This window comes from Symphalangus syndactylus, chromosome 22 (assembly GCF_028878055.3).
Source record: "Symphalangus syndactylus isolate Jambi chromosome 22, NHGRI_mSymSyn1-v2.1_pri, whole genome shotgun sequence".
Classification (NCBI taxonomy): domain Eukaryota; kingdom Metazoa; phylum Chordata; class Mammalia; order Primates; family Hylobatidae; genus Symphalangus; species Symphalangus syndactylus.
The window spans coordinates 62442157-62468545 of NC_072444.2; the positions used below are offsets into that span (position 1 = coordinate 62442157).

The window sequence follows — 26389 nt, forward strand, 5'->3', positions numbered from 1 at the left end:
AACCACCTTAATAAACTGCGTATTTTACCTAAGGGTCCATGTATCAGTACTTTCAAAACTTTCAAATTTCATGCATGTTGCAGTATCTTTAAACTCTTCTTTCCAGGTACACAAAGTCTAATACTCCACAGTAAAACATACACCTAGACAATTCTGCAATGAATCTATCATATGGAATAATAAGTTATAAGTGAGCCCTCCCTTCCCCGGAGTAATTTATACCTATTGTTTTTCACTCTAGGGAATAAACATTTACTAGAATATTTGCTTTGAATAAATCTACTATGAATTGATTTTGAACTTCCATTTATCTCCAAAAAATGCATTTAAATTTAAAATTGTGGTGCTTTTTTGGGACAGTTTCATAACAAGCATAGAAATTATTACAGCAATTTTGAAATACTGATAAAACAAATGTGGAAACGACTGTGTGCTGTGGGCTGAATGCTTGTGCCTCCTCCTCCAAACTCACATGTTGAAACATAACCCCCAATGTGATGGAATTCAGAAGTGGAGTTATTGGGAGGTGATAAGGGCATGAGGGCTCCACCCTCATGAATGGTATTAATGTCCTTATAAAAGAGGCCTGGAGGAGATTCTTCTTCCCTTGTACCATTTGAGGACACCCAGAAGTCACCATCTATGAGGACTTGGCTCTCATGTAAACACTTCAGGTGGGGCGTGTTGGCTCACACCTGTTATCCCAGAACTTTGGGAGGCCGAGGAGGGTGAATTGCTTGAGGTCAGAGGTTTGAGACCAGCCTGAACAACATGATGAAACCCCATCTCTACTACAAATACAAAAAAAAAAAAAAAAATAGCTGAGTGTGGTGGCACGTGCCTGTAATCTCAGCTACTCGGGAGGCTGAGGCAGGAGAATCACTTGAACCTGGGAGGCAGAGGTTGCAGTGAGCTGAGATCGCCCACTGCACTCCAGCTTAGGTAACAAAGTGACACTCCATCTCAATAATAATAATAATAATAATAATAATAACAATAATAATAAACACTTCACTGGCACCTTGATCTAGGATTTTGCAGCTTCCAGAACCATAAGCAATAAATTTCCATTGTTTATAAATTACCCAATCTAAGGTATTTTATTATAGCAACATGAACAGACTAAGAGACTATCTTAGATAAATAAATCATAATTCCTCTTAACACTTCTTTAAAAGAGGGTACAGTGTCCCTAATGCTTGCGACTGCTCAGAGTCTTTAGATTTAAAGTTGCTACAACTTCATGTCCTCCAAGTTGCCCTTTTTCTTTTGTGCCAGTATGTCTTTGAGTCACAACTTCCCTATGTTAAGAAGCTTTATGAGCAGCCATTCTATACCATCCTGCACCCTCCAGCAGCTTATCCGTGACCTTCCCTTGATGCCCAACAGCTGCTGTCACTGTACCCTGGCATGGCCGATGCCCAGCTGACCCATAAGCCCAGGGATCACTTGCTGCATGTCCTGGAACGCTGTCATGACTGCTTTAGCGGGCCACCTTGCCCTACTTTACTCCTGCCTCTGCAAGGACCATAGCAGCTCTAAAATCTAGACAATGCAGTTTGGGAGTCCTGCAGGGGAAGAGGGATAAGAAGGAGGGGACACTCAGTTTTCAAGTGCATAGTTGTCAGACTGTCATCTACTAATGGATTGTAGCATGTAGCATACCTGACTGCAGCAACAGAGGTGCACAAAGACTGGGAAGTTTGAAGGCCTGAGTCCCTACTCCGATCTCTCTCTCTCTCTCTCTCCCCCCGTCTCTCCCCAACCCCCCCCCCGCCCCCACTCTCTCACTTCTCTTGTTCTCCCTCATTTTGTCTCTTGCTCCCACCTTCACTTTTCTTCTTTGTCTTAGCATCCATAGCAGCAGCAATAGTCACAAAGCCTCTAGCTCTTCCACCAACTTCTGGACTTAGTGGAAGCTGAGTAACACAACTTGTGAGTACAGAGGAGTTAAGACTTCCTAAAATGACCATTGATCAATAAGAACTGGATCCTAGGAGTTGTTGACATTTAAGTGCCTCTCCTTTCTTTCCTCTCCTCCCTGCTCTTCATGAATGGTACTGAGACATGGTGATACCCCATGACCTGTCTGGAAGATGATGTGGGTAGCCAAGAAACCAGCCGTGCTTGTTTGTGAAGCTGAGGCCAGCTTGGTAACACACTACCTCATGTTAGCGTCCCCTCCTTTCCTGCTTCAGTTATCTTTTACCTCTACTCTAGCCATACTAGGATTGCTTCTTAGTGTAAAAGTTTTGCCTTGGACTCTGTTTTCTAGAATATCTACATGAAAACAAAGCTTTCAACTGAAGTTATCCAAATATCTAATAGACTTCTTTGAAATGTGAACACCTGACTAAAATTGAAGATACTCATCTCGTGAGTGCCTGACAAAATTTTATTTTTTATTTTAGAACTATATTTTTGATACATAATAGAAGTATATATTTTTTGGGTATATATGATAACTTAGTATATTCATATAATTCATAAATATCAAGTCAGTGTAATTGGGATATCCATTACCTTATATATTTTCCTTTATGCCAGAACAACTCAAATTATTCTCTTCTGGCCATTTTGAAATATATAGTAGATTATTGTAAGCTATAGTCACCCTACTGATCTATCAAATACTGGGTCTTATTTCTTTTATCAAACTATATATTTGTACCCATTAATCAACCTGTCTTCATCCCCCCCTCACCCCTAGCGTTCCTTGCCTCTGGTAACTATCAATCTTAACTCTCTATCTTTGTGAGATCCACCTTTTTAGCTTCCACATGTGAGTGAGAACATATGATATTTGTCTTTCTGTTTGGCTTATTTCACTTAATGAGCTCCAATTCCATTTATGTTTCTGCAAATGACAGGATTTTATTCTTCCTTATGGTTGCGTAATAGTCCATTTGTATACGTTGTACCACGTGTTCTTTATCCATTCATCCATTGATGTGCACTTAGGTTGATTCCATAGTTTGACTATTGTGAATTGTGCTGCAATAAACATGGCAGTGCAGTTGTCTCTTCAATTTATTGACCTCTTTCCCTTCTCTTGAGTATATAAATGTGTGTGTGTGTGTATGTTTGTGTGTGTGTATGTATTCAGTAGTAGAATTTATGTATATGGTACTTCCATTTTTAGTTTTTTGAGGAACCTCCATACAGTTTTCCATAATGGCTGTACTTATTTAAATTCCCACCAACAGCATTCAAGGGTTCCCCTTTGTCCACATCCTCACCAGCATCTATTATTACCTGTCTTTTTTATAATAGCCATTTTAGCTGGGGTAAGATGATATCTCATTATGCTTTTGATTTACATTTTTTTGATAAGTACTAATGTTGAACTTTTTTTTCATATGGCAGTTGGCTATTTGCATGTCTTCTTTTGAGAAATGTCTGCTCAGGTCTTTTGTCCATTTTTAAATTGGATTATTTGGGTTTTTTTGCTATTGAGTTCTTTGAACTATTTATTTATTCTTGTTATTAAGTCCTTGTCACATGGGTAGTTTGCAAACATTTTCTCCCATTCTGTTGGTTGTCTCTTCACTTTGTTGATTGTTTGCTATGCAGAAGCTTTTTAGCCTGTTGTAATCCCATTTGTCTATTTTTGCTTTGATTGCCTGTGCTTTGATATCTTACATGAAAGAAAAAAAATCTTTTCCCAGACCAATATCCTGGAGCATATTCCCAAAGTTCTTTTCTTCTAGTAGTTTCAAAGTTTCGGTTCTTAGGTTTAAGACTTTAATAGATTTTGATTTGATTTTCATGCATGTTGAAAGATAGAGGACTAGTTTTATTTTTCTGCATATGCTTATTCAGTTTTCCCAGTAATATTTATTGAAGAGACTATCCTTTCCCCACTGCATGTTCTTGGCACCTTTGTCAAAAATGAGTTGGCTATAAATGCATGAATATAAATCTGGATATAAATCTGGGGGTTTTATCATGCATATAAGTCTGAGTTTTTTATTTTGTTTCATTTGTCTAAGTATCTGTTTTTATGCCAGTGCCATGCTGATTTGCCTACTACAGGTTTGTAGTATATTTTGAAGTCAAGTAGTGTGATGCTTTCAGCATTGTTCTTTTTGCTCAGGATTGCTTTGGCTATTCAAGATATTTTGAGTTCCAGCTGGACACAGTGGCTCACGCCTGTAATCCCACCACTTGGGGAGGCTGAGGTGGGAGAATCCCTTGCACTCAGGAGTTTGAGACCAGCTTGGGTAACATAGTGAGACCTCATCTCTACTAAAATTTTTTTAAAAACTTAGTCAGGTGTGTTGGTGGATGCCTCTCATCCCAGATACTCAGGGGGCTAAGGTGGGAAGATGGCTTGAGTCTGAGAGGTCAAGGCTGTAGTGAGCCCTGATTATGCCACTGCATTGGTATTTTGAGTTCCATATACATTTTAGGATGTTTTTCTACGTATGTGACGAATGTCTTTGGTATTTTGATGGGGATTGCACTAAATCTGTAAATTGCTTTGGGAAGTATCATCATTTTAATACTAGTTCTTCCAATCCATGTGCATAGAATATCTTTCCATTTTCATATATCATCTTCAATTACTTTCATTAGCATTTTATGCTTTTCCTTGTATAGCTCTTTCACTTTTTTTGGTTAAATTGATTTGCAGGTGTTTTATATCCTTGATAGCTATTGCAAATGAGGTTGCATTCTTGATTTATTTTTCAGATTGTTCACTGTTGGTGTATATAAATGCTACTGATTTCTGTATGTTGATTTTGTATCTTGCAGCTTTACTTAATTCTTTTATCAGTCACAAGAGTTTTTTGGTAGAGCCTTTATGTTTTTGTAAGTATAAGATCATATTATCTGCGAACAAGGCTAATTTGATGTCTTCCTTTCCAACTTAGATGTCCTTTATTTCCTTCTCTTGACTAATTGCTATGGCTAAGACTTCCAGTATTATGTTGAACGAAAGTGGTAAAAGTAGGCATCCTTGCCTTGTTCCAGATCTTAGAGCAAACGCTTTCCATTTTTCTCCATTCAATACAGTGTTAGCTGTGAGTCTGTCACATGAAATCTTTACTGTTTTGAGATCTTTTTCTTTCTGTATCTAATTTGTCAAGAGTTTCTATCATAAAAGGATATTGAATTTTATCAAATGCTTTTCAGCATCTATTGAAATGATCACGTTTGTTGTTCTTGCTTCTGATAATTTTGCATGTTATTCCTGCATATGGTGTACCATCCTTACATTCCTGCAATGAATCCCACCTGATCATGGTGAATGATCTTTTTAATGCATTGTTGAATTTGGTTTGCTAATATTTTGTTCAGGATTTTTACATTTATTTTCACCAGTGATACTGGCCTATAGTTTTCTACTTTCGCTATGCCCGTTTCTGGTCTTGGATCAGGGATAGCTGGCTTCATGAAATAAATTATGAAGTATTCCCTCCTCTTCAATTTTATTTAAATAATTTGAGTAGAATTGGTATTAGTTCTACATTAAATGTTTGGTAGAATTCATTAATGAAGCCATCAGAGTCTGGGTTTTTTTTCATGGGAGACTTTTAAGTACAGCTTCAGTTTTCTTACTTGTTATTCATTTGTTGACATTTTCTATTCATTGTTCAATCTTGAAAGGTTGTATATGTCCAGGAATTTATCAATTTAGTCTAAGTTTTTCAAATTGTTGGCATTTGGTTGCTCATAATATACTGTAATTATTATTTGTATTTCTGTGATCTCAGTGTTTGTGTCTCCTTTTGGGGTTTGATATTACTTATTTGGGTCTTCTTTCTTTTTTCTTAGTCTAGCTAAAAGTTTGTCAGTTTTGTTTATTTTTTTTAAAAAAAACAAAGATTTGAGCATTTGATCTTCTGTATGATGAGACCACTTTCACTTATGGCTACTCTGATGTATATGGTTTTGTCTTTCTACTAATTTGAGGTTTGGTTTGTTCTTGCATTTCTAGTACCTTGAAGTACATCATTAAATTGTTTATTTGAAATTCTTTCTACTTTTTCAATGTAGACATTTATTGCTGTAAACTTCCCTCTTAATACTGCTTTTGCTGTATCTCATAGATTTTGGTTTGTTATATCTCCATTTCATTGTTTTAAGAAATTTTTACATTTTCTTAATTTTTTAATTTATTCGTTGGTTATTCAGGAGCATGTTGTTTAATTTCCATGTATTTGTGTAGTTTTTAAGGTTCCTCTTGTTATTTATTTCTAGCAGCATTCCCTTGTGATCAGAAAACATACTTGATATGATTTCTACTTTTTTGGATTTGTTGAAACTTGCTTTGCGGCCCAAGATATGGTTTGTTCTGAAGAATGTCCTATGTGCTGATGAAAAGAATGTATATTCTACAACGATTGGGTGAAATATTCTATAAATATCTGTTAGACCTATTTGGTCTAACGTAGTTTAACTCTAGTGTTTCTTTGTTGATTATGTGTCTGTCCTGTCAATTACTGAGAGTGGAGTGTTGAAATGTTCTACTATTATTGTATTGCGGTCTCTCTCTCTCTCCCTTTAAATCTATTAATGTTTTCTTTATATACTTGGGAAGTCCAATGTTGGGTCTATCAACAGTTACAATTGCTATATCCTCTTGCTGAATTGACACCTTTATCATTATATAGTGACCTTCTTTGTCTATTTTTACAGTCTCTGATTTGTAGACTATTTTAGCTGATGTAAATATAGCTGCTCCTTCTCTTTTTGGTTTCCAGTTGCATGGAATATCTTTTTTTATTCCTTCACTTTCAATGTCTTTCACTATATGTGTCTTTATAGGTAAGGTGAGTTTCTTGTAGACAGTATATACTTGGGACGTGTTCCTTTATCCATTCAGACACTCTATGTCTTTTAAATGGAAAATTGAGTCTATTTACACTCAGTGTTATTGATAGGAACTTGTTATTGCCATTTTGTTGCTTGTTTTCTAATTGCTTTGTAACTCCTCTTTTAGTTTTTTCCCCTCTTCCTTTGTGGTGAAGTTATTTTCTCTATTAGTATGTTTTAATTTGTTGCATTTTACTTTTGGTAAACCTATTATAAGTTTTTGCATTATGGTTACCACGAAGCTTACAAAAATATCCTGTATGACAAGTTATTCTGAAGAGATGACAAGTTCACTTAGATCACAAAGTAAATAATAGAAACAAACAAAAAAAATTTACACTTTCACTTTACCCCCCTGACATTTTGACTTTCATTTTTCTCAATTGACATATTTTTGTATTACCTATCTCTTAGCAGGTTGCTGTAGCTGTTATTATTTTTGGTAGATGTTTATTGGGGGCTTCAAATTCAGTTATGAGTGAATTGCACACCACAGTTACAGTTATTAGGATATTCCATGCTTGTCCATGTGCTTAATTTTTCCTATGCTTTCTTTTTGCACATTTGTGTTTTGTTCTTTCCAACTGAAGAACCCCCTTTAGCATTTCTCATAAGAGAAGTCTGGTGGTGGTGAATTATCTCAGCTTTTGTTTGTCTGTAAAGGACTTTATCCTGCCTTTATATCTGGAGGATAACTTTGCTGGATACAGTATGCTTGGGCAGTGGATTTTTTTCCTTCAGAACTTTGAAAATGTCCCATTCCCTCCTACCCTGTATGATTTCCATTGAAAGATCTGTTGCCAGATAAACAGGAGCTCCTTTATATATTGTTTGCTTATTCTGTCTTAAGGTTTTTAAGGTCCTCTTTTTCTCCTTCACCTTGGAAAGTTTGATTATTATGAGCCTTATGATAGTCTTATTTGGGTCATATCTGTTTGGTGTTCTCTGACCTTGCAGTACCTAGATATTTATATCATTCCCAAGTTTTGGAAAGTTTTCTGTTGTTTTTTATTTGAATATGTTTTCTATGCTTTGCTCTTGCTCAACTCCCTTTTGAGCACCAATAAATCCTAGATTTGGTCTTTTGGGGTAATTTTCTATATCTTGTAGGCAGTCTTCATTCCCTTTCATTCTTTTTCTCTTCTGACTGTATTTTCAGATAATCTGTCTTTGATCTCCCTAATTCTTTTCTCTGCTTGATCCATTCCACTTTTGATAGCCTCTAATGAATTTTTCAGTTCAGCAAATGTAGTTGTTTCAATATTTCTATTTTTTAAAATTATTATTTCAAACTCTGTTTAATTTCTCTGATAAATTTCTGAATAGATTTTCTGTATTATCTTGGAGATCATAGAGTATTCTAGAAATTGTTATTCTGAATTCTGGCTCAGAGAGCTCACGTATCCATGTTGTTAGGATCATGCACTTGTTCCTTTCTTTATTCATCTGGGGTGGTCCTGCTTCCCTGTTTCCCTTGTTTTTTTAATGGACGTACATCTCTGTCTTTATGTGAAAGGATTATCTATTAATTCCAGGCTTGTCGGTATGGCTTGTTTTGGTTTTTATTGGATATTATTTTTTAGTAATTCTTTGTAATTTAACTGTTGGTTTTCTTTCTTTTTTTCTACTGCTAAGGTCTGGCCTTCTTTTCAGCACTAGATAGCATCTTGAGCCTAGGTTTGATTTGCTTCAGTAAACAATTAGTGTGCTGCCTATCGTGAATAAGGGAGGTCCCCAAGGGGATATCCCAATAGTGTGAGAAGGCTAGGTAGGGGTTCATGCCTAGGGGATCTGTGAAACCAACCTCCTACAGCATGGTACTGCTGAACAGCCACTTTGACTTGGCATCTCCTTTGGATGAAATACAGAACAGAGTTTTCAGAGCTGGGGGATAGTAGTCATCCCTCCCCTCTTTGTCTCTGGATGTCCTTATGTGTCCGGAATTAGTGGGTTCTTGGTCTCACTGACTTCAAGAATGAAGCCGCGGACCCTCGCGGTGAGTGTTACAGTTCTAAAGGCGGCGTGTCCGGAGTTTGTTCCTTCTGATGTTCGGATGTGTTCAGAGTTTCTTCCTTCTGGTGGGTTCGTGGTCTCGCTGGCTCAGGAGAGAAGCTGTAGACCTTCGCGGTGAGTGTTACAGCTCTTAAGGCTGCACGTCTGGAGTTGTTCGTTCCTCCCGGTGGGCTCGTGGTCTCGCTGGCTTCAGGAGTGAAGCTGCAGACCTTCGCAGTGAGTGTTACAGCTCATAAAAGCAGTGTGGACCCAAAGAGTGAGCAGTAGCAAGATTTATTGCAAAGAGCGAAAGAACAAAGCTTCCACAGTGTGGAAGGGGACCCGAGTGGGTTGCCGCTGCTGGCTCGGGCAGCCTGCTTTTATTCTCTTATCTGGCCTCACCCACGTCCTGCTGATTGGTAGAGCCCAGTGGTCTGTTTTGACAGGGTGCTGATTGGTGCGTTTACAATCCCTGAGCTAGACATAAAGGTTCTCCACGTCCCCATCAGATCAGTTAGATACAGAGTATGGACACAAAGGTTCTCCAAGGCCCCACCAGAGCAGCTAGATACAGAGTGTGGATTGGTACATTCACAGACCCTGAGCTAGACGCAGGGTGCTGATTGGTGCGTTTACAATCCCTGAGCTAGACATAAAGGTTCTCCACATCTCCACCAGACTCAGGAGCCCAGCCAGCTTCACCCAGTGGATCTTGCACTGGGGCTGCAGGTGGAGCTGCCTGCCAGTCCCGCGCCGTGTGCCCGCACTTCTCAGCCCTTGGGTGGTTGATGGGACTGGGCACCGTGGAGCAGGGGGTGGCACTAGTTGGGGAGGCTCCGGCTGCACAGGAGCCCATGGAGGGGGTGGGAGGCTCAGGCATGGCGGGCTGCAGGTCCGAGGCCTGCCCTGTGGGAGGGCAGCTAAGGCCTGGCGAGAAATCGAGCACAGCGCCCGTGGGCTGGCACTGCTGGGGGACCCAGTACACCCTCTGCAGCCGCTGGCCCGGATGCTAGTCCCTCATTGCCCGGGACCAGCAGGGCTGGCCGGCTGCTCCTAGTACGGGGCCCACCAAGCCCACGCCCACCCGGAACTCCAGCCGGCCCGCAAGCGCCACGCACAGCCCCGGTTCCCGCTCGCGCTTCTCCCTCCACACTCCCTGCAAGCTGAGGGAGCTGGCTCCCACCTTGGCCAGCCCAGAAAGGGGCTCCTACAGTGCAGCGGTGGGCTGAAGGGCTCCTCAAGTGCCACCAAAGTGGGAGCCCAGGCAGAGGAGGCGCCGAGAGCGAGCGAGGGCTGTGAGGAGTGCCAGCATGCTGTCACCTCTCACTTAGGGATGTTTCTTTCTTCAGGCACTTCCCATGCTTCCAGTGGGTTGAGGCAGGGACAGGCCTCCTGCCAGGCTACTGAAGATGATGGGGAAGCTGGTTATCTACCTCAATCTCACATTTCACAGCACAGAAACCATGAGTAAAGGGGAAAATTTCTGTGCACTTGGTTCTGGGCAGATTTGGGGGAGGGCTATTGCAGATAGGAAAGTCTGATTCTCTTACCACTTACTGAGTTTTTTCACTTCTCTGTGGCACCAGGAACTGTCTTATCCTCATATTTGAGCTCTGAGATATGGCTGATGATAGTCTCAGCATTGAATATTTGTTTTTGGTTTTCTGTTGGGGGCTGGAGGAAGGGTGAAGTCAGCTTGCTTCTATGCTGACATTTTGGAGCTGAAGTCTTCTCTGCCAAAAAATTTTATAGTAGGAAACCTTCTATCAGGCAGATCGTTGGGCCAGTTTACCACTAGGAGCCATCCAATTCTAAGCTTCTGTTTCTGTGAGACACTGTACAAAATTTTTATAATTGCCTAGAATATCTAAGTGAGATGGGTATGACATGTCTTCAAGGAACATTATTCAGCATAGAAGGCATGCTGTGAAAACAAATTCTTGTGGCAGCAGAGAAAAACAGTGTTTTATTAGAAATCTCAATCTAATCCATATAAAAAAAGTACTGAATTCTATAAAAAAGAAAAACAGGTAAAATAAAAGAAATTTATGCCCTGTAACTTTACGTGTTCTCATTGGTGATTACAGATTAGGTCATTTTATCACATACACCTAGACAAATTATGTATTGTTTTCTTTTTTAGTCAATCTTGGCTGAGTTCCAAAATGAATTGTCATATGCTAAGTACATAGGTTCCATGGCATGATTTGCGTTCCCACTGAAGCTTCTCTGTCAGCTCTGGCAGTGTTGCTCAGGGATGCTTTATTGTCAACAATTGAGAGAGAGCTCACAAGAGGAGGAAGCTACCAAAATATGCAACTGTGGTCTTCTTAGGCAAGAGGTGGCAAGAGCCAAAACTTTGAGATGCGAATTATTTGGGTAATTGTGAAAGTATCCTTTCCTCTCATAGGGTGGAGACTGTGGGGAAGGAGTTCAGATCCGCAGCCTTTCCTGCATGGTCCACAATGGTTCAATATCTCATGCAGCTGGACGTGTCGAGGATGCACTGTGTGGAGAAATGCCCTTTCAGGACAGCATCCTGAAGCAGCTGTGTTCTGTGCCTTGCCCAGGTATGCAATGCTTGTGATGGGGAGTGCTTCCCGTGGTGATCTTTTTCTTTATTTTACTACTGTTTTCCTAGAGATGCTCTAGCTCATCAAAATTAAAGTTTTTAAATAACTTTAATTCATTTTTAATTGTGGTTATCGCTTTGGAATATACCTACTGCTCTGATGGAGCCAAAGTAGGCAAAAGAAAAAAAAAAAAAGGCACTGGATTTGGAAACTTAAGAGCTAAGTTAGAATCATGTCTCTATCACTTCATTGTTTTACTTGGGGTATGTAGTCTAGCCCCTGTGAGCAATGATTTCTTCATCTAGAAACTGTGATGTTGATTCCGTATCCAACAGCACCTAGCACATTGGCCAGCATTCAAAAAATGTTGACTGAGTTCTGGGTGATGCCATGGTGGGAACCAGTAAGGCTGTGAGTTCATGAAAGCACTCTGTAAATGTGAAGTTCTATATAAATGTGAAGTTCTATATAAAAATCTTATTAGTTACATAAAATGTATCAGTTTATTTTAATCCTAGTAACACAACATAGTTTGTATGGCATAAGTTCAAGGCGACAATATATTTTTATAATACAGTATATAACATATGTGTATGTATATATGTATACACACATATGCATGTGTAAAATACACACATGTATTACAAAAATATTTATATATAATTTATATAAAGATACATTTATATAAATTATAAATTATATTTCTTGAGTGAGAAAGATGTTTAGGGTATTAAATTAAACATTCTTTGGTCCAAAAGATAGTTCATTTCAGTGACCTACTTATTCTCTTTTATATGGTTTCTATGAACATCCATTTTATGATGTTATTCTGATCTTTGAACACTGAGTTACCATAGTCTTTATATCTCTCTTTTAAAAGTTTTATTAACACTAGCAGATACATAATATTTTCTAGATGTGACTACTACAATTTGAAGCAAAGTAATAACAATCTAGTTTTTGGCACTTTCTTGTTAAGCAAGATTAAACTATAAATTACTTCATCATTCTTAGTACATTGTGATTGGAAAATTGATCAATATAGAATGTGTAGTACCTGGAACCGCACGTGTCACTGCAAATCTCTGTGTGAGCCCTGCCCATGCAAATGTTGTCCAGTGCCACTTTTCATGCTGTTTTCTCTACCCTGTACTGCATGACCGTCCAGGAGACTGCCATTTAACGGAATGGTCAGAGTGGAGCACGTGTGAATTAACCTGCATTGATGGAAGAAGCTTTGAGACTGTGGGCCGCCAGTCTAGATCAAGGACATTTATAATTCAGTCTTTTGAGAACCAAGACAGCTGCCCCCAACAGATTCTAGAAACACGCCCTTGTACAGGTACCAAGAGCACTTTTCAGTTCTTTAGCCTTGATTGATCAATGCTTATTCTAAGTGAGGTATAAAAGAACTGCTATTATCATATTTACTTACAGGAGGCAAATGTTATCACTACACATGGAAAGCAAGTCTTTGGAACAATAACGAACGAACTGTATGGTGCCAGCGTTCAGATGGTGTTAACGTCACAGGTATTCCTGCCTAAGACTCATGTGGGCACTTCCCAAAGACCCCTGAGTGTTGTTATTTGTGAGAAGAATTAGCTTACAAATTATAAACAAGGGGTGACTTGGATGGGTAGCTTAGATGAATTTTATTACAAATTTTCATTAGACGTTTGCATCTTAGAAAGAAAGCAATTCAATTTTAAGACCTACAGAAATATCAAACAACTTAAAGAAATAAGCTGAAATGCAATAAAATGTCCTTAAATATCATGATCTGAGATAAAGACTGAAAAAGACAGATGCTAGTAAAATTTTTTTTTAGATGCTAGTAAAATTTTAAATCATGTCCCTTCTCAATAAAACGTTTCAAAGGACATATCTTAGCATGTGTGTGTGCAGTACTCACCTGACATAAAACATACTCAGAAGTTGAAATTAAAGAGGTTAATAAAGACAAAATTTAAAAATTAAAATATTCTGTATGTTGATGCAGAAAGCTTTTATGATATAAATTACAGGTATTTGTATTCATATACTAGATGCTTAGTTTTTGAATATTTTGTGAGTCATTATTATTACTTAATATCTAAATACAGACTGAGCAAGAGGTCCCTCATTCATCATGACAGATACCATTTACCAGGCTGGAGTGCAGTGGCACGATCTTGGCTCACTGCAACCTCCGCCTCCTTGGTTCGAGCGATTCTCTTGTCACAGCTTCCCGAGTAGTTGGGACTGCAGGCACATGCCACCACACCCAGCTAATTTTTGTATTTTTAGCAGAGATGGAGTTTCACCATGTTGGCCAGGATGGTCTCGATCTCTTGACCTTGTGATCTGCCCACCTTGGCCTCCCAAAGTGCTGGAATTACAGGCGTGAGCCACTGCGCCCGGCCAGTTTTTGAGGTTTTTAAATGCTTTCTTGTCAGAGTAAATTAAATTGTCATTATTTTTACCTAGGACTATGGTTTACAGAGAACTTGTGAAAGAGCTCAAATGCCTATAGGAATAGAAGTATTGTCAGCTCCTCCTTTTTCTTGTTTACTTGCTCTTGCACTATTGGTATTCTTTTTAATTCATAGTTTATCCACAAAATAATTTATTTTAAGCTACTTATCCTTTTTGTAAGTTGTTAAAACTAAATATACTCTAAGTCTCCCCAGTCAGGAACACAGAAGGCATCATACTCTGCACAGTGTATAACATGTAATCATCTGATGAAGCAGCTCAGGTCAGCAGTATCATCTGACAAATACTACTAAAGCTTAATTTAATTCTTAGAATCAAAAAATATGTTCTATAACCTTATAACCTATGTAAATTTCAAGATTTCCTTTCGTATTCCCAAGAGCCCTCCTCCCGCTGAGGTACTCCTGCTGTGAATATCCCTGGTTGAAAGAGCGGAAACCCTCCCCCCACCGCCAGCACCAACACAGTTGGTAGAAATAGGACTGTGTGGTTATTGCCACTAACACCCAAATTATCAATTTCACACCTAGATGCTAATTCTGGACTGTGAATTTTGCTTTTTAAAAAATTCTGTGTGGATTCTTTGTGTTATTTTTCAAGTCACAGTGAGAATTTAGCTGCTTCATTCCCAGGGACAATGTAGGTCTGACTGTTCTCTACTCTGCCTTAGGCCCAGAGCTTTTTGCTAGCTACAAAACTATAAACTATAATGGGTTGACAATTGTACTTATCCAAACGCTAGAACCTTTCAATGCAACCAGTACTATATAAATGGTGCTTTGTGAGATTGTCTCTAGGCTTTGTCTCATGTCTCTTTTACTATCTTGAATTTAGCAAAGTAAGACTAGTATGTAAATGATTTTGCAGTTACAGAGACATACATTGTCTCATCCATTTATTCAAAAATATGTATGGAGCGGGAACAAGTACTGTGTCAGACATTTGATTGTCTCTCCTAGAGCTTCAGTGCTTGCTCTTAAGAATGTGTTTATATGTGACTCTGTGTGCATGTATTCCAGTTGATTTACATTTAAAAATACTACCAACGTGTTTGACACCATGGTCCCATGAATTCATTCATGGCATTCTTTTAGCATTTCCTGGGTTGTTGAAATCAGCCTAGTGCCTACCTGGGTGCTCAGGAGCTGAAGTAGTATATATGTAGAAGGAGTATTCCAGCAGATATGTTTTCTGCTCCTGAGTTTAAATTTAGATTTTATCAATTCTTCTACAGATTCTGGCTGTCATAGACTTTGCGCTCAAGCATAGCCGCATGATAGAATCACATTGCCAATAAACAAGTATAAAAACTCTACTGCAAATAGCCTCTGTTAGAAGAGCCTCCCGTCTCAATTCATTTTGGAGTAATCAATAAAATAGGCTTGGACCACAATGTTGGCAAATAGATTTTTCAAAAATAATAATACTGTTGCAAAGAGGCCAGTGGCACAGGTTAAAAAAATACCAAAAAATTAGAAATATTTATGATAGAGAAATCTGCAAATGATGGTGGAATTTCCTTTGTAGGAGGCTGCTCCCCTCAGGCCCGTCCTGCTGCCATTCGGCAGTGCATTCCAGCCTGCAGAAAACCTTTCTCCTACTGTACACAGGTGAGTCATGTTCTGGAGTCTTCTATAAGTGCATTAATTGCTGTGTTTTACATATGCAATCAGATGTTCTCCTGCCCGCTGCAGCCCAAGCAGCAGTTCCACGTGCCCATGATACCATCTAGAGGCATTTGCAGGAGTAATCCCAGTTATAAAGAATTTCTCATCAGGACCATGTATTAAGGAGAACAGTCTGTTTCTATAAATCTGTCCTTAGCCAAATCTATCTTTCAAATACCTAATTTATGTTAGCTGTATTTACCAGTAAGTATTCTCAGTTGACTTATGTCTTCTCTTCTTAACCTTTTATATGCCTCACCTATTTTGAAAAATACTATAAATGTTCATATTTGCTAAAGTTATTGTGCAAATTGTATTACACTATGATTACTGTTGAGTGAGTACATTTTTAGTTTATTTTAAATAAACTGAATATGTGACTATGGTTGAAGAAAATATGTGTATGGGGTGGCGGTTATGCGTGTATTTTTTTTTTCAAAGCCGAAATTTATTTATGCTTTTTCTCCTATAACTCCCATCTACCACAACTCAGGAATTAATGTAAAAGATGTAATGTATTCTAATCAATGGCACTCATGGTGTGCAGTGCATTATAATTATTAAAAACTATACTACATTTTTTAGAGAAATAAGCTTTTTCTTATAGTACGCTTATTCTAAAAGTGATTTGATTAAAAATAATGCAAGTACTTAGTCCTATTATTGGCCTTACATTCAAGATGGGTTCATTCTTTATCACAGAGAAGACAGTGGGTCAGCTTGCAGAGGGGAATAGAAGGAAAAGAGGGGCAGTTCAGGAACAACTCCATTTGGGTTAATGATGTTTGAAAAGTAGAAATTGTAGCTTTTCACCAACTCTCTGGATGTCCTCTTTAATTAAACAGAAAATACTTTTTTCCTTGAACTCTTGAACATATGACTGACTGGTTACAAGTTTTATCTCATGCTAAAAATAGAGATGCACCGTGAGAATATGGCTTTAATAGCTGAGCATATACAAATTTTCTTAGATATCTCCACTGTGATATGAAGATATCATTTTGTGATACTTTCAATTAAAACCAACTGAAAATATCATATTTATGTGTTATTATTATATGACTGCAACCTGAACTAAACTATAGGTAGTTAACTATAACATGTGCTCTTACTTTTTTTCTTTTGTAGAAGATTGAGGTGCTTTGTTTACTTTTAGTATCTGTTTCTCCTCAAAGTAATGTGTTCAGTCAATAATTGATGACCTAAATAAAATTAACTGGTTGATGAGGATTGGCATGAGTAGCTATGTGAAGCTAAGGTCTGTTCAGAAAATGCTAGATAAATAGCTTTAGGTAAGGAGCCATAAGAGCAAAGTCATAGAGATTCATAATCTTATGCTTATTCTCTTCCACTCTTCTCTGTTGTCTGTATACTTGCTGGAAGAAGAGCAGTTAGTTTCAAGTTCACTTCCAGAGACAGATAGGGATCTTCATTCATCATGTCTCACAATAATCTGCTTCTTGGTGACATTCATTGTACTTGAAAATGACCAGAAATTTGCAGACTAATATAAAAGACACATTGTCACAATGCCAACTAGAGATGTGATGTGGGGTGACACTCGAGTTATTACAAGGAAGGAGTAACTCAGATAGCCATAGGTATATTTCTCTTGAGCATGTGTCTTTGGTGAAGTCTTTTTATCTCCCATGTAAGGCTGCCCTCCTTGAGTGCAGAAGTAAACCTACGAGCAGAGACGTAGTTTGATATGGTTATGTCAGCAGCAGCAAATCCATACAGGTCTGCAGCAATTTGACTCTTGCCTCCTCAGAGGAAAGAATTCATCTGAGGGGCATAAGGCAGAATGAGAGACTGAGGCAAGTATTTGAACAAGAGTGAAAGTTCATTAAAAAGTTTCAGAGCAGGAATGAAAGCAAGTAAAGTACACTTGGAAGAAGGCCAAGTGGGCAACTTGAGAGATCCAAGTGCCCTCTTTGACCTTTGACTTGGGTTTTATATGTTGGCATGCTTCAGGGGTAGAGGTTCTTTCCCCTCTCCCCCAATTTTTCCCTTAGGGTGCGCCATCCACATGCATAGTGGCCATCCACAGTGGCCTGCCAGGACTTGGGAGGGGCCGCATGCACAGAGTGTTTGCTGAAGTTGTACACATGCTCACTTTAGGCATTTTTCCCTTACAAGTTGTGTGTTCCTAGAGGAAGGTCATATACTAGTTAAACTCTTCCATTTTGCCTCTTAATGAGCATGGTTGAGCCCATTTTCCCAACTCATGAGATTTTATCAGGAAGCTGCTGATCACCAGCTTGAGGTGTTTTCTTTCTTTTTTTTTTTTTTTTGAGATGGAGTCTTGCTCAGTCCACCCAGGCTGGAGTGCAGTGGCACGATCTCGGCTCACTCCAACCACCACCTCCTGGGTTCACGCCATTCTCCTGCCTCAGCCTCCCGAGTAGCTAGGACTACAGATGCCCGCCATGATGCCCGGCTATTTTTTTTTTTTTTTTTTTTTTTTTGTATTTTTAGTAGAGATGGGGTTTCACCATGTTAGCCAGGATGGTCTTGATCTCCTGACCTCGTGATCCACCCGCCTTGGCCTCCCAAAGTGCTGGGATTACAGGCGTGAGCCACCGCGCCCGGCCAGGTGTTTTCTATCTTTTGGGAGACTGCTTTTCCCTAGTGCTGGCTGCAACCAATTATTATTTTAGAGAGACAGTTTAACAGCTGCCTAACCATCACCTGATGGTTGCCTGACGTTCCTGGTGGGGGACCCTTCTCCTGCCCTGCTTATGTCTTCTTAGCTACCTACTCTAACATTTAGTGGTCAATGGTAAAAGGTGATGGAGGGATTTCGCAGCTGTGATAGCAAGAGCACTTAATTCAAAGAAGATATGTACATAATCCCTGTTGCTTTGCTTCTCACTAAGAAGTGTGGGTTGGAGCAAGCAGGCAAGGATCTGAAACAAATGGAGATAAGAGTTGAAGATAATTCGATTAAATGCCATAAACATCTCCGTAAGAGAGGAAAAGATGGCCGGACATGGTGGCTCACGCCTGTAATCCCAGCACTTTGGGAAGCTGAGGCGGACAGATTACCTGAGGTCAGGAGTTCAAGACCAGACTGGCCAACACGGTGAAACCCTGTCTCTATTAAAAGAACAAAAAAAAAGACAAAATTAGCCAGGTGTGATGGCGGGTGCCTGTAATCCCAGCTACTTGGAAGGCTGAGACAGGAGAAGTGCTTGAACCTGGGAGGCAGAGATTGTAATGAGCTGAGATTGCGCCATTGCACTCCAGCCTCAGCAACAGAGTGAAACTCCATCTAAAAAAAAAAAAAAAAAAAAAAAAAAAAAGACAAAAAGAGAGAGGAAAAGATATAGTTAGTTAACTTTATTCACAAAGAACTATGGTTTAATATTTGGCAGGTGTCAGAATTGTAAACACATTTGAAAAACCTAACATTTGATTTAAGAGCTGACTTTGGAATTTAAAAAGATGAACTATGTATTTGATTTTCATGTCACTGGTAAGTCAGTTGCCCCAAACCCTAAATTGCCATGATGTATAGTGCAAATATTAAGTGATTTTAACATTATATTTTTATTCATTCACCTGTTCAACTCACTGTGTAACCATAAAAATATTCTTTATGCTGTAGGGTGGAGTCTGTGGTTGTGAGAAGGGCTATACAGAGATAATGAGATCAAATGGTTTCCTGGATTACTGCATGAAAGTACCAGGCTCAGAGGATAAAAAAGCTGATGTGAAAAACCTTTCTGGGAAAAACAGACCTGTGAATTCAAAAATACATGATATTTTTAAAGGATGGTCTCTTCAACCACTTGATCCAGGTGAGTTTCAGTTGTGAGTAAGAAATGAAAATTTTCTCACGGGAGGTCTATATTTTGACCACTTCTCATGATGGAAAGAATGGAGGGAAGGAGGAAAAGAGGAGAGAAGAAAGAGGCAGTGTGGCATAATTCAGGGTTTCTCAGATTTGAATATTGCATGATGCATGAGTCCCTTTAAGTGTACAGTGTTTTCATGAATGGTTGAACGTTAAGTCTCTCAACCTCAGTCTAAGCGACAGTGGGTTAAGAAACAAAAATAATATTCTTTGAAAAATCTTTCTTTTCTCTTGAGTCGGGGAGAGAGTTTCACTCTGTCACCCAGGCTGCAGTCTAGTGGTGTGATCTCGGCTTAACTGCAACCTCCACCTCCCAGGTTCAAGCGATTCTCCTGCCATAGCCTCCAGAGTAGCTGGGATTACAAGTGCCTGCCACCACGCCTGACTAATTTTTTTGTATTTTTAGTAGAGACGAATTTCACCATGTTGGCCAGGCTGGTCTTGAACTCCTGACCTCAAGTGACTCGCCCGCCTTGGCCTCCCAAAGTGCTGGGATTACAGGCGTGAGCCACTGCACCCAGCCTGAAAATATCTTTTAATCCTAAATTACCTCTGAAAAATGATCTACTTTTATAACTGAATTTGTATATGTACCTAAAATGACAAAATTGGAATAGAACCTCAAGAACTTATAAGAAATGTCCAGAGATCCTATTTGCTTCAAGAAACACTGGTGAAAAGGTAAAGAGTATCAGTTCCAAAGTTAGACCTTACTGGACCCATGGCTTACACACACCTGTTTTGTGATTAGACATAGTTTCTTAACTTCTCTGGACCTCAGTTTTCTCATCTATAAACTCAATCTAGTGGTATTTATCCTGCAGGATTGTCATGGATATTGCAGTATTAGGCCTGTAGGGCTCAGTAATCGACTTTTACTAAGTGCAGGAATGGACATTTATTAGATGCTTTCTGTGTGCCCTGTGGCTCTGTGCTGGCTGGTTGTACAGCATGAAATGTCTCATTACGTTCTTGCAACCTAATGAGATGTTATCATCCCATTTGAGAGATGAGGAAACTGAAAATGGCAGTGCAGGTTAATTTTATCAGTTTCACACCACCAGTAAGTGACAGAGGAAGGTTTTAAAAGCAGATCTTTTAGGCTTTTACAAACCCCTTTCCCTGCTTCCTGCTTTGTGAATTGGATAGAAGGGAAAGCCAGAGTCTCTGTGGCCATCAGACATACTTATTTTGGAAACAAAATGCTACAAATGATCAAGCAAAGCAACATAACTCCTGGGGCATGGGAAGGGAAGACACAGAAAAACTCAGGCAAATATACCCTAGGAAATTTCCTTCCAAACCCTAGGCCTTAGCCATACCAGAAATATCTTGATGACCTGTTTAAATGAAGCAAAATCCAAAGCCTAGGCCCAAAGAAACACAGATCTAACAGGAGAAGCAATATTTATACCCCTCAGTCATCTTTTAAGAATTACCACCATATCTAAGTCAACTTTTGATTCCCCTACGTGTCTGGGAATGCCAAAGGTGTTTAAAAACATCTCATTAGCTTTAATGCTAAATTAGAAGTAGATTTAAATTTGAAGGAAGCATGATATTAAATATAGCCAGGTTCACCCATTGCCTGTGGACCCTATTTCTGACAGAGAATTAAATTGAGGTCTCAGGGAAATTAGTCTTCAAATCCACAAGTAAGCCCTTAACCTTTTATCCATGGATGGAATTTGGAGATCTAACTAAAACAACAATATCATATGTGTGAGTATACGTGTGTGTGTCTATGTGTGTCTAGATACACAAAAGTTTATTCACTCATATATGTATATTGGGATATAAATTGCATGTGTGTATGTGTTTATATTTGTATATATAGAGATAAGTATATATAAAATATATATTTGGTCTTGAGAGAGTTTACAACTTTCATTAGGTTCTCATGGTGAGGGTATAAATTAGTGCACCCTGTCAGGAGGACAGTTAGGCCATACTAATATATTTATTTACCTGTCATGTATTTTGACCTAAAATGTTCCTCTAAGGAACTCATCATGCAGTTATATGCACATATACTAAAAGAAGTCTGTAAATTATATCAATTACATGATTGCTTATTATAGCAAATGAATGAAAACAATATAAATGCCCACAAATAGAATAATGGGAAAACCAAAATACGATATAACTGTGTCATGGTATATCACAGGGATACTAAGAAGAGGTAGACCTTCTTTTATGAACTAATATGAAAATATTTCCAACCTATATTGTTTAGTTAAAGAAAAAGTACAAATCAAAGTGAATGATATGCACCATTTGTGTCTTTTTAAGAAGTGTATGAATTGGTATGTGCGTGCTCAGGTGCTTGAATATACAGAGAAAAACTAGAAAGATTCATGAGGAAACTGGTAACAGTAATAGCTACTGGGTAGGGAATTGAGAGGGTGGTGGGAAGACTTATTTTTCACTATTATCTTTTTTAATAGTTAGAAGTTTTAGCCTATCTTTTTTATGTCCTTATAGAATACATTAATGCTTTTTTTAAGTAACATAGCTTAAAGGTTTTGTACCACCACATACCTCTAAACTGAGTATTTAAAAGCACTGGATCCTCCCAATGCACCAATCCATAAGGTGTTATGGATTATAAGCTATAAGGAACATTCTCACTCAGGAAAGACTTTTTTTTCTGATCGATGTAAAAACTCAGATTAGGCCATTTCATCATTAGTGTTTCAAAGAGGTTAGAATCAAAGCTTTGGTAAAAGTTTTATGACCATAGAAAAATACCATTACTACATTGAACGTTATTCTAAAATCTGATTGAGACTTGAAAGTGTCCTATAAGCAAAAACTATAATAGGTAGTTATAATGTAATTGAAAGTCATTGTGATTTTATTCAAAACAAGTGTTGTTTACAATAGATTTTGATGGATTTCCCCCCCATAGAAGCTTTTCAAATAAGATACTGTTATGTGTATTTTGGACCTGTAGTTAACTACATTCGTGTAGTATATGAATCTCTATGTGTGTTTCTTTCAGAAATAAACGCAATTCCTTTGGGATACTGAGACATTGCCTTTTTCAGTCCAATTCTAAGTTTAGTTAGCTATATGCTCACATAAAATAGAGCAAAAAGACACTAGAGTGACAGAAACAACTCAAGTTTCTATCATATGTAGAAAAAGCACATATATATTTGTGAATATATGTATATATACTCAAGCTTATATCTTATATGGAATAAAAGTAACATAATAGATTAAAATATATGATTGATTCATTTTAACTGTAGTAGATATCAGATCCAGAATAATGTGTACTTGCAGACACATAATTTTACAGTAATTTGGTGAATTGATTAACTTATTTGGTCGTGTGGTTTCTGTTTGCCTAACATCATTTTGGAAGTAGAACCACCAAAAATGGTCATAGTAGTTTTCGTTCCATGCAAGGTCGTCTCTTAATTATAATTTTCTTTGTTCTTTCTGTCAAATGTTTTGCCATATTTTTGTGTATGCATATGACTATAAATACCTTAAAATAAATTCAAATTAGCCCACCAATTGACTGGATTTTATGAAATAATGATTACCAGTGTTTGTTTTGTATTATGAAAAAATTTGACTATCTTACATTTTACATTTTCACTTATTTTTCTTTATTTGAGAGCTATTACCTATGTGTATTTCCACCTATGCTTATGACTCATGCGTGTCTCAGAATTCAGATGAAAAGTAAAACATTCAGTAAAATAAACATTTTGGTGCCATGAAGTTACAACCTAATGTTTTTGCGAGTTAATTTGCTAAAAATCAAACAACAATGCAAACTGTTTATCTGTAAAAGTTCATTAAAAATGGTACCATGTAATAACATTTAAGGTTTTTTTCATAGACATAATTTCTAGTAGGAAACCCGTATTCCTATGATGTTCTAAGAGAATCTTTTTAATTCCTGATTATACCTGGCAATTTACAGAGTATGCTAGAACATTGCTAACTTCTGCAGTTGAGTGCACAGTTGGCTAAGGTGCTGCTGTTCAAGTACAGAACTAATGGTCAGCTTGGGGTTGTCAGATCTGATGTTGCCCTGTCTCTCAAATGCTGCAGACTTCTGTATGCTAAGCTTCTTATGTTATCTCTATTTTAAACAGATGGCCGAGTAAAAATTTGGGTTTATGGCGTTTCAGGTGGCGCTTTTCTTATCATGATTTTCCTAATATTTACTTCCTACCTTGTTTGGTAAGTACTAATTAGTAAAAAGTTTATATTCCGTATTTTTATGGATTTCATGTTATACTTAAAAAAAGTATCTCAGGGGGCCGGGCGCGATGGCTCACGCCTGTAATCCCAGCACTTTGGGAGGCCGAGGCAGACGGATCACGAGGTCAGAAGTTCGAGACCAGCCTGATCCACATGGTGAAACCCTGTCTCTACTGAAAATACAAACATTAGCCGGACGTGGTAGCATGTGCCTGTAATCCCAGCTACTCGGGAGGCTGAGGCAGAATTGCTTGAACCCGGGAGGCTGAGGTTGCAGTGAGCGGAGATCACGCCACTGCACTCCAGCCTGGGCGACAGAGCGAGACTCTGTCTCAAAAAAAAAAAAAAAAAAAAAAAAAAATTATCTCAGGATCATTGCTCATTATAACAGGATTGTTGAGTCCAAAAATAATCTTCAACAGTAGAATGGCTGAATAGTTGAAACGAGGAATCATTTTTTTTTTTGTTCTTATTTGAGATAACATTTTTTAAATTTGGTATTTGAATAATATGAAAATCACTGGTCTGAACTGTTTCCATTTGTGCGTTTTTGATTTCGATCAGTAGTTTTCAGCCTTGACAATACATTGATGTCTCCCAGGGAATCGGGCTTGATCCCACTCCCCGGAGATTCTGATTTAATTAGTCTTAGGTGTGGCCAGGTCATCTGGGTGTTTGAAAGCTTCTCAGGTAATTCTAATCTGTGGTCACGGATAAGAAAATTACTATAGATAGTTTTAGTTCTTAAATTTTGTTCTTAAATTTTGAATGGTTAGGTTAAACTGACCAGTTGGTTGAAACAAACTGTAAGCACATTTTAAATAGTAGAGCAAGTTGTTTTTCTATATTAACCAGCTATCAGACAAAATTTTACTGATGGTCATTTCCAAAAAAAAAAAAATCATTTTGTAAAGTGACTAGTTCTGAGAATTTATTAATCTCAGAAAATAATAACTAGTTTATCGTACAGAATAACTAGTTGATGAACTGCTCTTGAAACCAGACAGAAGTAAATGCAGTTGACCCTTGAACAATGTGAGGAGGACTGGGGTGCCTACTCCCCACACAGTCGAAAATTCAAGTATAATTTATGACTCCCCCAAAACCTGACTACTAATGGCCCACTTTTGACCAGAAGCCTTACCAATAACATAGTCAAATAACGCATATTTTGTATATGAATTATAGTATATTCTTACAATAAAGTAAGCTAGAGAAAAGAAAATGTAATTAAGAAAATCATAAGGAATACAAAATATATTTACTATTCAGTAAGTAGTTATGGATTATCACGAAGGTCTTCATCCTCACCATCTTCATACTGACTAGGCTGAGGAGGAGGAGGAAGAAAGGGTTGTTTGCCTTGTTTTCTCAGGGGTGGCAGAGGCAGAAGAAAATCTGCATATAAGTTGATGCAGTTCAAACCTGTGTTGTTCAAGAGTCAACTGTAGATTTTAATGTTTTCAAGTGTGCTAAGAATATTATATCAGCTCTCTGAGCAGAAGTTTCAATGGATTTTTTTTAATTTCAATGAGATCAAAGTGTTACTTCAATTTTTTCTCCTAATAAATATATTTATATTCATCATCTGTCTCAGAGACTATTTTCCTGAGAATGTTTACCCAAGTTTTAATCTTGATTCAAATTCAGCCATTGTGTATTAACCTCAAGTTCTGTTTCCAAGGCTACACAGGTTTTTAAATTTTTGCTCTTGGTCAGTGAAAGTTGGTGAAGAAAATAAGATGACTTTAATTCTTTCTGCCACCTATAGTGATAGAAATTGAATCCCTAGAAATTAGATTTCTATCCAACTAACATCTCCCTGTTGTTGTAGTGAAAAGTATCATCTTCAGTTGGTCATTCATCCTAGAATCAATTTTTTTTACTGATTTTCTTTATTCAAATTAATGTTTGGCTACTATTGCCTAGATCTACTTTTAATGAACAAATGTGAATTTGAAAGCTTTGTATGAGGTTTAAAGGAATAGGAAGCATTCACCACCAGAAAAGATTAAAACAAGGGGGAAATTTCTTAAATTGCAGCAAAGGACATGAAGGTTTGGCCAATAGGAAACTGCTTTCAAAGCAATCAATAGGCCAACCCAGTGTAAGGTAATTAGATAGTCTATCTATCGGTCTATAAAAGCTTAGATGAATTCTAGCTGTTAGTAGCCATATCCCCAAATCCAGATTCTATGGTTCCCATTTCCCTTAAATATTTAAAAGATTAAAAATTTACATGTAGTAACACATACATTTTGCCTTTTTATTTTTCTCCATTCCCTTCAACCTAAAAATGTGTTAGCCGTAATCTATTCCTTCGACAACAAATATTTATTAAGGCCCCTTTCTGCATGACTAGGCTGTGGGAATTAATTAGGTACATCATTGAATTCTGTTAACAAACCACTTTCTAGAGAATTTATATATATATATATTCATGGGATACAAATGCAGTTTCACTACATCGATATATTGCTTTTTGGTGAATTTTTCAGTATAAAATACCAATGAAATTTCTCTTTACTTTTCAGTAGCCAAATTACATAAATATTTATGCACATTGTATCTCATAGCCATTTTTTTCATCCCCAATGTCTGCCTTTAATAATGTCCCTGTGGAAGTAGTGCTCGTATTTGGACTGGCTCCCATCTGCAGTCTACAGCCAGATTCGTCTTTCTGAAGCTTAGCTCCAGGGATCAGCCCTTTCCTACTCACACATGAGCTCTGGCTTCCCACTGACAGCAAAACTAAAGTTATGTTTTGGCTG

General features: G+C 38.0%; 1 protein-coding gene across 1 annotated transcript in view; it reads left to right on the forward strand.

Annotated features, from left to right (window-relative positions):
* THSD7B (thrombospondin type 1 domain containing 7B) overlaps nt 1-26389 on the forward strand; it is a 1279053-nt gene that overhangs the window by 1245375 nt on the left and 7289 nt on the right. The window contains exons 28-33 of the mRNA XM_063631314.1: nt 11225-11384; nt 12556-12729; nt 12825-12920; nt 15393-15475; nt 19143-19335; nt 23510-23597. Of these exons, the coding sequence (XP_063487384.1) occupies nt 11225-11384; nt 12556-12729; nt 12825-12920; nt 15393-15475; nt 19143-19335; nt 23510-23597 (794 nt within the window). The remainder of the gene's footprint in view (nt 1-11224; nt 11385-12555; nt 12730-12824; nt 12921-15392; nt 15476-19142; nt 19336-23509; nt 23598-26389) is intronic.